The 14,672-nt window shown below is 36.9% G+C and overlaps 1 protein-coding gene across 2 annotated transcripts in view; it reads right to left on the reverse strand.

Annotated features, from left to right (window-relative positions):
- Nucleotides 1-14,672, reverse strand: part of Lrrc69 (leucine rich repeat containing 69) — a 104,272-nt gene that overhangs the window by 74,009 nt on the left and 15,591 nt on the right. The window contains exons 2-4 of one of the 2 annotated variants that reach the window (XM_047530761.1): nt 10,739-10,865; nt 7,869-7,941; nt 2,170-2,365 (exon numbers count right to left, since the gene is read on the reverse strand). The exons of the other annotated variant lie outside the window; for it this stretch is intronic. Coding sequence (XP_047386717.1) covers nt 2,170-2,365; nt 7,869-7,941; nt 10,739-10,865 — 396 coding nt within the window. The remainder of the gene's footprint in view (nt 1-2,169; nt 2,366-7,868; nt 7,942-10,738; nt 10,866-14,672) is intronic. 2 annotated transcript variants of the gene reach the window in all.

Here is a 14,672-nt window from a genome sequence, read left to right on the forward strand (position 1 = left end):
GCAAACTGCTAACTTCTCAGATCCTCACATGGTGGGAAGAGAGCTAGAGAGCCCTCTGAGCCCTCTTTTATAAGGGCAATAATCCCATTTATGAGGGTCCACCCTCATGACCTAATCACTTCCCAAATCCCCACTTGCTAGTATCATATAGTATTGTAGGTTAGGGTTTCAACATATGAATTTTGGAGGGGCACAAACATTCAGCTTATGACAGCATCTTTGAAAACATATGTTCTCAAAAGAATACACAAGACTTGTACCCTTTGAAGAATGGTTAGGAGAAAGATATATTAGATCTTGTGTCGATCACTCTTATTTTAGTTCCTAATTATCTATCTTTGTTTATGAACTCTGAAATTCTTTTTTTGGAGTTTTCAAATTCTATTGCCATTGTTGCCTTATGAACTAGCTGCCCTACTTCTAACGCCACAAGAAGTAGCAGTCTACATTTAAGTAGTGCGATTCAAACATATTTCTCTGAATTATGATTGTTTAATTATCTAATTTCACCTATAAAATCTGTTTTATGAAAGCCAGTTCTGGAAAGCAAATAGAATATTTTTCTCTCTAAAGACCAAAGTATATAACATATGCTGTCTCTTTCAACTCTTCTGCTTACTAATATACAAACTCAAATACAAAGAGATTGTTCTTTGACTTCAACGACAAATAAAAGTGGTAAAGGTTTTTTCTTCTGAACACATTTTTTAAGTCCTAAGTCCATCATTTTCTCAGAGGATCATGTGCCTATCCTTCAAACTTCTTTAAGTGCCTGACCTACTAGGAAAGTGGTTAAAAACATACATAAAAGTGCACATTCATGACTGTGTGCAGATATATACATCATTTATAATGTACAAGAAATGATTCATAAGTTGTTCTTTATCTAAACAAAGTATTTTGGTAATACCTTATCATTTATAATGCAAGCAAAAGAAAACAATGATAGATTGAATCAAATTAAATGTCCAAAGATACAAATTATCCAAGGCATTATTTAGATGTAAGTTCGTGATAGGACTAATTATCATTTTAATTTTAAAAACTTATACTTCTTGGGATTTATAAAATTGCAATAAGAGGACAGATGTTTAAATCAGATAGGTATGGGCATGACCCCTTTTTCTGTCCTTTCTATACTGTATCCAAGTTACAATTGTTCCTGTTCCTTTTTCTACTGGTGATTATAAGAAGTGCTGTCATAGAGCTGTTATGAACACTAAAAAAAAAAAAAAAAAAAAAAATCCTTCATATGATCATGCTTGACTGCTTTTATTGATTTTTCCCTCAAATAAAAATTTATTTTTCATAGGTTGATTTTATAATTTTAACATTTGTTTTACATGTTTACAGAAATTGGAATTTTTAAGAAACTGAAGAATAAAATTTTTGAAAGATACTCATATATAGCCTACCACCATATTGTCACATCATTTTATAGTATAAATAAAAATTTTAAGTCATATTCTTGTAAATGAAAAATGAAATGGTAGGTATTTTCCACTTATATACATGACTAATCAGTTATTTTTTTATTCCTTGAGTTACTTTACAGCATGCATTCCCTGTCAAATTGTTTCTAATTTTCATGAGGAAGGAAGGTAAATGTTCCTGTAGAAAAGAACTCTCAAATTGGGAAATCTGAGGATAGTTTAGTAAAGGCACCATTTATAAAATTTAGACTAGTTTTAAGGAAGCTAAGGTTTCTCCAAACTAAGAAAAGTGGCTCCCTAAACCCATGAAGCTAGAAGCACTACTCTACCTCTAAAAAGGCAAAGGGCGGTATACATGGTTTATGAGAGGACCACCTGACAGGAGTTACAGTCTTCCAGGAAGATATGCACCCAGTCCACCCTGCCAAAGAGGGTGCCATGGTAATGGCATCTGGTACTCTCTCTCCTTATGCCCTTTCATTCCCTGCTAATGGATATCATTGGCCATATCCACAAAGAAGCCAGAGGACAATGGATGCCTATAAAAAATAAATTGTCCAGGCACAGGGCAGGTTGTAAAGAATTGACGACAGATAAAGAGGAAAAATGGAAGACATCCAGCACATATTTCAAAATCAAAATGAACCTGTAATTCATTCTATATAGAGGGTTACGGATAAAACATATAATTCTCACTTAAACAAAACAAAAAGATGAGGCTCCGTGTTTTGCTTACCTCTGGCAAAACTTCGATGTAGTTCCTGACCAGAAGAAACTTCTGGAGCTTCTTCAAGAACTTAATCTCTTCAGGTATGCAAGTGAGTTGATTGTAGTTAAGTTGAAGTTCACAAAGATCCTTAAGGAAACAAAGTTCTATAGGAATGCTGGCTAGCTCATTGCAGTTTACACTCAGATGTGTAAGACTTTTTAATCTAAAAAAAAAAAAAAATGAAGTTCACAATAAGAGAATCCACAGTATAGGCACAACTCATCAGAAGCCATGTGTCAGTTATTTTATGTATCTCATTTGAGGTTTACTTTAGTCAAGCATTTGCATCTACTGTAAATCATTTTAGCAAAAAATGTCTTTACTGAAATTTAATTTTTAAAGATTTTTTATAATCAGATGACTATGTCATAAGTATGTTATGTAATAAATATCTAGATTTAAAACAATAAAATTCTGTTTTCAGTCTTTACACATATACATTGGCTGTATCAAAAAGGAAGCCAGAGGACAAGGAAAGACATGTACATACATGTGGATGGATAGAAAAGATATAGGTATAAACAGATATAATTATAGATCAATATAATAAAGACATATCCAGTACCAAGCAGATGTGAGTATTAATTTATTGTTCTGGAATACAGAAAAATGAATCAATCCACAAATCCTGCTCTTCTGGATATTACAGTTTCGAAAGAAATATTAGAACCAGAAAGTGAAGATAAAAAATAAACTGGAGAACTAGGCACAGTACTGCACACCTGTAATCCCAGAGGCTCTAGAGGCTGAGGCAGGAGGATCCCAATGATCCCCAATTCAAGGCCAACCTCAGCAACTTAACAAGGTCCTAAGCAACTTAGTAAGACCTTGTCTTAAAACAAACAACAAAAGGGCTAGGGATATGACTCAGTAGGAAAGCACCCCTAGGTTCAATTCCCAGTAAAAGAAAGAAAGAAAGAAAGAAAGAAAGAAAGAAAGAAAGAAAGAAAGAAAGAAAGATAGATAGATGAATATTAAGGAAATCTGAGTCTAATATGGCAGATATTGTACTTGAGGTATATCACAAGTTTTTATGGAATTAAAATTAAAATTAAATTAGTTAAATTTTTATTTTATTCTGCCATCTCCTTGAACTCGACTGCCTAGCTTCTAGAACTGTAAGGAATGAACTCTTGTATACGAGCTACCCAGTTTATAGTATGTTGTTAGAGCATCCCAAATGGACTAATAGATAGAAAAATAAATCAATGGAACAAAGTCCAAATGACCCATAAATGATCATTAGGTTTTTGACGAAGGTGCCAAAGCAATTAGACTAAGAGGTAGTCTTTGAACAAAGGGTTCTAGAAACTGAATGAACTTTAACCACTGCTTCCCACCATACATATACAAACATTCATTCAAGATGGGTTCAAATGAAGATGGGTTCATTCAAGATTCATTCAAATGAAAATTAAAACTACAATCCTTGAAAAACAGAAGATGGAATACTATCTGAAAACTTTGGGAGAGGAAAAGATTTCTTTTAAAAGACTCACCAAGAGCACTAATCATGAAAGAAAAAAAAAATTATAAATTGTCATCATCAAAGTTCAAAATTTCAGTTCATCAAAAGTTACCATTAGGAAAATTAAAAGATAAACTGCAGATTAGAAGAAAATACCTGCAGTATATGAACTTGTCAATGTACTGGTATCCCAAATACATTAAAGAACTCTTACAACTCAATTCTAAGACACGACACAAATATTTTTAATGAACAAAATATTTCACAAAAGAAGATAGTGAACAAGATCATCAAAAGGTGCTTAAATCATTAGACATCAAAAAATGCAAACTGAAACTATGATGAGACTTTACTTCACACCCAGAAGAATGGATACAATTTTTAAAATCCTGATTAGAATGTAAAAAGGCATAACCACTTTACTAAAACATTGGCAAATCTTTCAAAAGTATCATAATACCTACCCTTTTACCTTTTGATTCTATAATTCCACTCTTAGTGATTAAAATGAGAAGTAAACATAAATTCACAAAAAGACTTGGATAAGAATGTTTGATAGCTTAATTCATTACAGCCCCAAACTAAAAATAACCCAAATGTGCATAAACAGAAGAAAAATCAAATGCTTTGAGGCACATTCAAGCAATAAAATGCCACTTGAGATAAAAAAAAAAAAAAAAATGAGCTATTGATAAAAGCACCATAAGATGAATCTGAAAAAAAGTATGTATATATGAATGAATATATATATATATACATATATATATGAGTTAACTAAAACAATACAAGCAAAAGAATTTGTAGGGGGCTGGGGAGATAGCTCAGTCCGTAGAGTGCTTGCCTTGCAAGCACAAAGCCCTGGGTTCGATCCCCAGCACTTATAAGAAGGGAATGTGAGGAAATTACTGGATGGTAGGAAATATTCTATATATTATTGGTGTTCGTATTTTTGCCAAAACTCATTTAAGTGTACCTCATAAATTTTATGCAATTTTTACTCAGCAGAGAGAAAATGCCATAAGATTTGGCTACCTTAAAGACATTATTGACCTTTGAAAATGATGTACGGTAAAATGGAGAGGGCAGGAAAGAATTTACAAAAACTATGGAAAAACAGCACTTTAGAGAGACAATGAGAGAGCTGGAGAGAACAGAGTTGACCAATGAAGATAAAGAGGTTGAAAGAAGGGAATTGAGACCCCTCAGAATTTTTAGTAAAATAAAAAGCAAAGTCATTTGCAGGGAGTATTAAGAGTCTTAGACGGCAAACTCAGATTGAAAGGGAGTGAAATTGGGTGGGTAGGTCCTGCGGAGAAAGGGACGAAGAGTTTTCTTCATTAGTCATTGTTATAATAATTGAAGGTGAGATAAAAGACAGTCAATGTAGATAATAAATAATTGGGTCCCATCAGGAAGATGGGGGGTGGTTGGAAAGGACAGGAAATCAAATGCTGACATTTCCAAAGTCCTGTACCAGGGATTGTTCCTCCCTGCAGGGAGTTGTAGGAGTTGTTAATTAATGCCTCCTGGGCTGTTACCTTCCAACCTGGATCAGTCTACCTTTTGGTCCACCTTTTGGGTCACTTGTCAGATACGTAGGATGGGGGAGAGGAGAGATGCAAAATAAGGGGAAAAGGAGAACATGCGAATAAAGGAATTCTAAAATGTATAAAAGGGACAAGACACCCCCACATCTCTGGATATCCAGCTCTGGGGTTCCTTGTCTGAGGAGAAGCCTATTTCTGTTCTATCCTTTAAATAAAACTTGTTTTCTACACTTGCCTTGGCGTTTCTCAGATGTTCAGTCTTCACATCTGGGGAAACGGAACTGGGCACTGTGTGATTTTCATCACCAGCAGTATCATCATTTGTTTAATTGACTTTACTCTGGATTACTACATGGGAATTGGCTTTTCTTCCTTTCTTTTTTACTTCAAGGCACTAAACTGAACTTGGAGTCTATTATAAATGTGTCCATCATGCACTTAGGGGAGTGAAAATGAGAGGGAGGAAACAAGTATCCATTACAGTTCCATTTCCACAGAGCAGGGAAACTATTTTCCAAAGGAAAACTTAGAAGGAACTACACTTAAGTTTCTTGTCCTCCTTCCTTCCCAGTGAGTTGATGAATGACTCACATAATAACCTCACTGATGGTGAATCTGGACAAAATTGAATCCTTTGACTTGGTCCCTTTCACTCTGCCTCTCCTTCTTTCAGAGATTCTGTCTCCAAAATGCCTACATTCTCCTGTTCGTGAAGCTGTGAAGCTCCATCTGTGATGGAGTCCTTCAGTGGTAAAACTCTCACCTCCCCGGGTTTGACTGCAAGTTCACAAACTGTACTTTGTAGCTTAAGCAAGCCAAAACACCACACTCTCTCTCTGCTCCTCCTGGGTTCTGAATACATTGAGAGATAAGATATGGGACTCAGAGGAGAAGCATAGAGTGCCCTGATCCCTCTCAGACTCCTTACTAGCCCTCTTCTGAATTGAACTTAAATTCATAGCCTTCCCTGCTGAGGTGATTTCTAACCTAACAGTGTGGCGAAAGGAGGTCACCAAGTCATGAACGTTCAGCACTTTTCCCGAATTCACTGAGTCACTCTTTTGTCTTGCCTCTGGAAAGAGGTGAATAAAGGGAACAGAAAAAGAGCTAGAATAAAAATACCTTCTCATAATAATAAAAGCTAACATCCACTGAGCACTTACTGAGTCCTAAGTCCTTCTTATGGATTAGTATATTTGAATCTCAAAACAACCCTATAAAGTAGGTACTGTTATCATCCTAATTGTGCAGAGGAAGACATTTAAGGAATGGGAAAGGGAAGAAACTTCCTCTGGGTCAGGAAATGGAATTCTGCTTGGGGAGATGACTGATAAGCTTGCATTTAGGGTCAAGCAAGAATACAGACAACCCAGAATCAGCTAGAAACCAACCTGGACTTGTACAGTTTACCATCCTTCTTTTCAGTGAAAGCTTTCTTTCACTTTTCCATCACCTGAGATTTATGATTCCTTGAATATTGTACATCCTACTCCAAACAAAAATAAGCTTTATAAATCATGAAATTACAACATTATAGCTGCAAGGACTTTGAAGTTCAGATTGTCAAACTTCTTCTATTAAGAGATGAGAAAAATGAGGTCCCAGGCAGTTAAATTACTTGCCCAAGGTCATATGGCTGGTTGCACAAAGATATGGCTTAACCCTCATTCACCAGATGGTTTAAGGTAACCCTGTTTTCATTACATCATCACCAATACATAAACCAGTTGATGAATAAGAGAAAAAGAAAGTCAGTTACTGGCATTTTAATTACTATATATATTTCTCCTCTATACAAATTAAATCAATTCAATTTTTTTCTAGGTGCCTGCCTTAAAATATTACTTTCCTTATAAAAGTCCCTTTGTAAAAGATAATACCTCAGCTGGAGGTATATACAAGTGAATTGGAACAGACTTTAAGTAGTGCAGAAAGCCCTGTGTGGAGGCCTGTTCATAGTTTCGTAACCTCCCATAAAATCTGGATGCTCTTACTTTGTAATGCATCTGTTTCTGTTCAACAGGCAATAAAGAGAGTCTCCAAAGTAAACCTGAACAGAGTTCTCTCTCCATCTGTCAGAGGAAAAGCCCAAGAGGGTGTGTTGCCTGCAGAAAGATGAGACCCTCAGCTGGCTCCAGAAAGTCACTGTAATGGCAGCTTGTCTGTGCAGATGTGCGGGATAGGAGAAAACAGCATTTTTGTTGCTGTTGTTAGTGATAATAAAATGGATTTTTTTAAAAGAAAATAACATTGTAGTTTTAAATCCTTTGCTTTTATATTACCTTTTCCCTCAAGCTCAAAATTGCTTATAACACTCATATAAAATAAAACTTAATGCCCCCAATTCTGTGGCTGAGCAAGTGCTAAGAACCCCAGAGTTGAGAAATCCATAACAACATCGTTTTTAGAACTTTGTTTCAAACCCCCACTTTTCCACTTAGACTACCAAGTCATGCTGTTTCTCAATTCTCTGAAGTGTTTGGGGGAATCATCTGCTTAAAATTATCAGTTTACTTCAGTCCTTCAGATACCTTTGTGCTGTGTATAAATCCCCCAAGGACATGAGGCCAGGCACAACCCTTTCAGAGGATACGAATGGGAATGGAGAGAAGGGCGCAGTGTTTAACCAAGTCTTGCCATAAACAAATTACCTGCCGATGTCTTGAGGAAGCCACGTAAGATGATTGTCGTTCAGATTAAGCAGGATCAAATTTTGTAAGCCATCTGTTAGAAAATAAGGTTTAGTTACTTATATATACACCTTTGTTTTCCCTCTGATTTCTTGCTTTGGACAAGGTTCCTTTGGTTGCTGGTGACAGATACCCTCATAGAGGCCAGGTCAGGTGGCACATGCCTGTAAGCCCAGCCACTTCAGAGGACAACAAGTTTGAGACCTTAGCAAAACTCTCAGGAACTTAGCAAGATTCTGTCTCAAAAATATAAAGAAAAGAACTGGAGATGTAGCTCAGTGGTAAAGTGCTCCTGGGTTCACACCAGACCAGAAGCTAAGTCATCGTGTCTGAGGGACGGAAGGTATTACCAGGCTCTCCACAAACTGGAACCAGAAACTAAAAGTCACTCAGATCCAAGGATGTACTCTTCCAATATCTCTGTAGAAGCTTTATTTTCTCACTAAAGCTTCTCTGAGTTTTGTAGTTTCATGTTTATATCCTCTCTCTTTGTCTCTGTCTCTCCCCACCTAATACATTCTTTCTCTTTTGAAGAGATTTGCTCTATTTTCCCATGTTGGACCATTCCACAGCTCCTGCATTTGGATGTTCACAGACAGGGCAGAGTTCTGCATCTCAACTGCCTACAGGAATCTAGAAAGCCTTATGCTTTGTCAGTGAGGGCCACCACCGTGCAGCCAGCTCCTTGCAGTTGTCATGTGGGAATGTGATTGCAGTGTTGTTTCTTTTAGAAACAGATAGAAAAAAGTTAGGTCTAGACTTTTTTGCGAACTTTCCTACTTGAAAATTTTGGCACCTACTTCAAAAGTTTGAAATGGCCAATAAAACAGAACCAACGTATTTATTTACCAGATTCAGTTCATTCAGTTTGCCTCAGGTCATGTGATTTTTCTCAGATCAGTTAAACTGTTTTAGACTATCACAATCCTCAAGAAAGAGAGTGTATGACTAACTCAACTTGGGGATGCATGTTTACCCTGGTCCATCTGCTTTGGTTAGGGGGACAGATTCCCATGTAACACAGCAAGGTTTCTAACCCACACTGGAAAGCACTCAACACCCTGATACCAAACCACTTCTACTCCTGGATAATCAGGGTCTGACATAGAATATCATTTAAATAAATCACAGGCAATTTTTCGAAGTTCTACCTTGAGAGCTGAGGCTATAGCTCAGTAGTAGAGCCCTCCCTAGCATATTCAAGGCCCTGGGTTCCATCCCCAACCTTGCAAAAAACAGAAATAAAGAAACTTGTAATTGTTATGTGAGAAAGTGATTGCAGATGATGTATGGCACCCATTCCCCCAAATTCCACAGAAATTCATAAATTCTATAACCGATCTCTAGTTTTGCCAATTAGGAACTGTTATTAGGAATCTTGAATATTCCCCAAGGCTTATGTGTTGATGGATTGGTCCACACCTGATGGTGCTATTGGAAGATGGTAGAACTTTCAGGAGGCAGGACCTAGTGAAAAGAAGTTAGGACAGTGGAGGATTGCCCTTGAGGAGGGTATTAGAATACCAGTCCCTTCCTTTCTCTCTATTTGCTTCCAGGCCACCGTGAGGCCAGCAGTTTTGCTCCTCACATACTTTCCACTATGATATGCTGCCTCACCACAGACCCAAAATAGGGCCAGGTGCCTGTTATGGTTTAGATATAAGGTGTCCCCCAAAAGGTCATGTGAGAGATGAGGCAACACAGTCTAGAGGAGAAATGATTGGATGATAAGAGCTTTTGCCTAATCAGTGCATTAATCCACTGATAGCAATAACTGCCTTGAGTAACCTAGGCAGGTAGGGTATAGCTGGAGCAGGTGGGTCATTGAGGGTGTTCCTTTTGAGTTTATACTTTGTCTTGTTGAGTAAAACACTCTCTGCTCCTTGGAGTCATGTCTTGACCCACTTTCCTCTACCATACTCTTCCCCCACAAGGTTCTGTCTCACCTCAGGCCCCAAGGAACAGAGTTGGTCATTTATGAACTGAGACCTGTGAAATTGTGAACCCCAAAATAAACTTTTCTTCCTCTTTTCAGGTCTTTTGGTCATAGCAGCTGACCAAAAAGCTGACTAACACAGTACCCATGGACTGAAGCTTCTAAAGTGTGGACCCAAATAAATCTTTCCTCCTTTTAAGTTGTTTACCTCAGGTATTTTGTCACTGCAATGAAAGCTAAGTAACACAGGAACTAATATACAAGGTAGTGAAGTACCTTACACAAGTTAAAGCTATACAGACCACCTGGTTCACTTTGTCATAAATGTGCCCTTAAACCCACTGTACCTATATTAACTAAGAGTGTCATATTGAATGGTGAACTATTGAGCTTAAGACAAACACAAAGAAAAGACGGTAAATCATTGAATCTCATATCTTTCCTTAAAAATTCTCCCTAAATTGACTTATATTTAACACCTTGATCAAAGATTGTGACTTAATATCTGAGGCAGAGAAAAAATGAAAAGAACAAGGAGAACAGTAGAGAGCTTCCCTCAGGTTTTCAAAATATTTCACTCTAGCTCAGGAAAAAGACCCCCCAAGAGTCTTAATGTACACCAATTCTGAAAAGGAGAAAATTAACACTAATTTGGTTTAAGCCTAACACTAACATTTATTTATTCTCTTAGAGTCACATGTAAATAAATGTTTGATATAAAAATTGAAAAGCAAAAGTGTTACCTCAAAAATGTCTTAATTTCAAGAACAAAAGTAAATAGCTCCAAAAACAAAAAGTGATTAAAGCATGAAAAATTCTTTCTCATTTTGGTCCAATATTGTTAAATATGAGGGGTTAAATTTGAAACTATAATGTCATTCTTTGACTAACTTACCACATGCTCCAGATGCAAATCTACAAATCCTATTTCCAAATAAATGAAGCTTCTTCAAGGAGGTAAGGTATTTCATCTCTTCTGGGACTTCTTCTAAAAGGTTGTTTCCTAGATTTAGTATTGTCAACTGCAAACATATAGAGATTTAATCAGCTCATACATTATCCACCTTAGGATGTAAAAATAAATAATTTAAGCCCCTTTGCTCAGATCTAGCTAACCTAAGGAAACCAAGATAGTCTAGAATTACTTCACTTACTCCTGAAAACATCTTTATAGAGTTCACTTGAGCTTCATGTTCAAATGCTATGCCAATTAAATCACAATTTAATTTTCAATTAAAGCACTCAAAATCATATTACAAGCCATTCTAAGGGCATTTAAAAATGCAACTGATGACCCATTCATAACTCACTTGAGCAACCTAGCAGTATCCTAACATTGTGACCCATAGAATCAACCATTAAAATCTCAGCAAAAGGAAATCAGAAAAGCTAAAGATCTGAGGTCCTCCAGCATACTATTCCCAAGTGAGCTATCCCCTTGGGTCAATAAGACTGCTCCAGTAGGTGGACATAGTAGAGGGTCTTTAACTTTGATATTCCTCTGTGTGATCACAAAGTTCACCAAGGCAACTACTAAAATGGTCTGAGTAAAGCAAAGAAGATGTGTCCTGGAGGTACCTGTCCTACAAATGACAGATTGGTCAGACATAGGAAGAACCACACACAGAAAGAGTTTAAAAGTTCCCTCTTGGTCCCCCAGTTCAATAAATCAGTGATACAGGATTGTTTTCTAAAACATGGCAGTTTTCTTTTTATTTTTATTGGTACATTTTAATTGTACATAATAGTGCATTCATTGTTACATATTTATACATGCAATATAATTTTGTCACTTTTGATTCTCATACCTCCCCTTCCACTCCCCTCCTCTCTCCCCCTGGTCCCCTTCCTCTACTCTACTGGTCTTTTCAAGAGACAAAAAATCTTTTCTTTCACTTCCAAATGTAGCTTACCATTCATGGATTAATTACCAACTTTGTGTAGTTAAGAATTTTTATACTAAGAGTAAACGAAAATGAATCATGGGAGCATTCTTTAATGTTTATTTTTCAGACTGCATTTTCTTTCATTGTATACAAATGGGGTACAACTTTTCATTTCTATGGTTGTACACAATGTAGATTCACACCATTCATGTAATCATACATATACATAGGGTAATGATGTCTGTCTCAGTCTACTATCTTTCCTTCCCCCATCATGGTAGCATTGACCAATGAATTTATGCAAGAAAAATAATTAAGGAGCAATTCGGGTAATTTAAATTTTTATTTATATTTGGTATAGATTTTTTCAATGATTTAAATTAATGTAAAAATGTATATAGACATTTTTACAATGAAATTTCTTATCCCAAGAGTTCATGGTAAAGGTTTCACTTCCATATGTGTTCTCACCTGATAATTGATGTTGTTCTATACATGTATACATATATACTAAATATATGCATATATATTTTCAAAAATGTATATGGAGAGAGTATATATGTGTACATGTATATATGTGTACAAGTACATTGCATTTATTAGTTTGGGGACTTTATTCTATGGTAAAGATGAAGTTCAAATACATTCTTGCAGTCATTTGAATGAAAAGGTTTATTCCAGAATCAGTGACTAAATTAGTTTCATATTGTTGCTGCAACAAATTATCACAACCACATCTTTGCTCTTTTTAATTTTTTTTTCCCCCGTCCTGTCCTTTCTTTACTACCTTACAGGTTTCTCCTGAGATAACTGCCTCAATCGATTACAAAAATCTGTATCTTGGGCTTTCCAGGGTATGCAGTGTTACATAAGCCAAGAGGAAAGAAAACTATTTCAAGAAGAAAAATGAGGGTCAAATCCCAGGGGAGGGTTACATTTAAGAAAGCACAGAAAAAGCCACTGGATTTAGCAACATGAAGGTTATTAGTGACCTTAACCATAGGGGTGAAGTGCTGGGCAAGAAAGTCTAATTGAAGTGGGCTGTGGAGAAAATATAAGAAAACAAAGACAATGACTAGTAGAAAATCCTTGTAAGAACTTTTGCTGTTAAGAAAACTAAAATATGAGGAAGGAACGGGACGGTTTTTTCCCCTCTCAATTCAAAACTAAAAAGGTAGTACAGCCTATTTTTATGCTGATAGAAAAAAAATCCTGTGGAAAATGAGAAACTAATTATATAAGAAGCGGGATAAGCACAGAATCAAATAATTTAGAAGATGGGACTCAAAATACAAGTGGGTGTTGGCTGGAGAGAGGAGTAGGAACTGGAGAAGTAGGAAGGTAGAGAAAGCAAGGGCAGGTAGGGAAGGGAATGAGTTTGGTAATGGAAAGATGGGGTTCCTGGCTGGCGGTGTCTCTTTTCCACATGGAATATGAAGTGAAGTTATCTGGTGGTGTTGTGGGAATCAGGCAAGAAGCGGCAAAAGGGAGAAACCAAACTTTATTTTATGCTGGCGAACCCAGGGCAGAACAGTACTCCAGATCCTGAGTGCCCTTTACCAGTTTTTCTCAACATTTATAGGCTATCTAGTGTCACAAACTTTTTAGTCTAAAATGATAAACGGTTGTGTGTTAAGGTTTCAAAAAAAATTGAAACATGATTTTAAGAGTTTTCAAGTGGGAAGCTGTTTACAGAAGCAGAGTGAGAAAAGGGGACTGGCTTCTCTTACAAGGCCTTCAACTCCAGCCTTGGGCCCAGAGCCTTCACAGGGGCGTTTACACTTCAAAGGAAAGGAGTTAGCTCCTAGGGAAAGTCCTTTACAATCCAAAAGGTAGGAGCAGCGAATGGTGCTAATTAGGTTCCCTGAAAACCCGCAGGCGGAAAGGGGAAGAGAACTCTCTCTCTCTCCCTTTCCCAGGAACTAATTTTCACCGTGTCCTTAGTTTATTTTGTATCCAGTCCTGGGTTAGTTACTACAGTGGGAGGAAAAGACATAAGAGTTGAGGAAAAGAAAAAATATATATATCATTGTAAAGAGTAAGCTAGAGGGCTGGGGTTGAGGCTCAGTGGAAGAGCGCTTGCCTACCACGTGTGAGGCACTGGGTTCCATCCTTAGCACCGCATAAAAATAAATAAAGTAAAGGTATTGTGTCCATCTATAACTAAAAAAATATTTTAAAAAAAGAGTAAGCTACAAATAAAGCAGGGCGACTGACCACCATGGTTGGTTTTTGATTCAGCTTAGCTCCCAGGAAAGTGTTACAGGGTTCGATGACCCAGAAAGGCCATCTTTACTTGACATAAATTAACTACATAGCCCTTCTGCTAGAAAAGTTTGCAAAAATTCTAAGCTCTATAAACAAGATCACAAAATGTAGAAGATAAAGAGGGTTTACCAAACACCTGAAAATGCAAAGGATTTCTAAATTTAAAGTGAAGAAAATGGAACTTGAGGCTCTTCCTTTTCTGTCTTCCTGTACTGGGAATAACCCAAAGGAACTTAACCACTGAGCCACATCCTCAGGGCTTTTTATTTTTTATTTTGAGACAGGGCCTCCCTAAGTTGCTGAGGGTCTAAACTTGCAATCCTCCTGCCTCAGCCTCTGGAGTCACTGGGATTACAGGTGGTGCCCCAGCACCCAGCAAGGTTATTCTTCATAGAGTGAGATAACAAAAGGAAGTCTCAATGGTGGCCTTTAAATTTATACATTTCCCTTAAAGGACAGGTGACAGTATTCACAGTCTGTTGCCTTGGCACACATGCAGGGTTCAGCACATGTTACTTAAATTACACATAAGGTGCACAGACATTGAGGCAAGGACTGCGTTACCTTGAGCAATGTCTCACAACCTAGATGGTTCAGGGGTTAAATTATATTTATGGCATGTTTATTGCATACCTGGAACTCTCTTCTGAATGCTAGAAGTACCACTTTGAACAA

This window comes from Sciurus carolinensis, chromosome 1, assembly GCF_902686445.1.
Source record: "Sciurus carolinensis chromosome 1, mSciCar1.2, whole genome shotgun sequence".
NCBI lineage: Eukaryota > Metazoa > Chordata > Mammalia > Rodentia > Sciuridae > Sciurus > Sciurus carolinensis.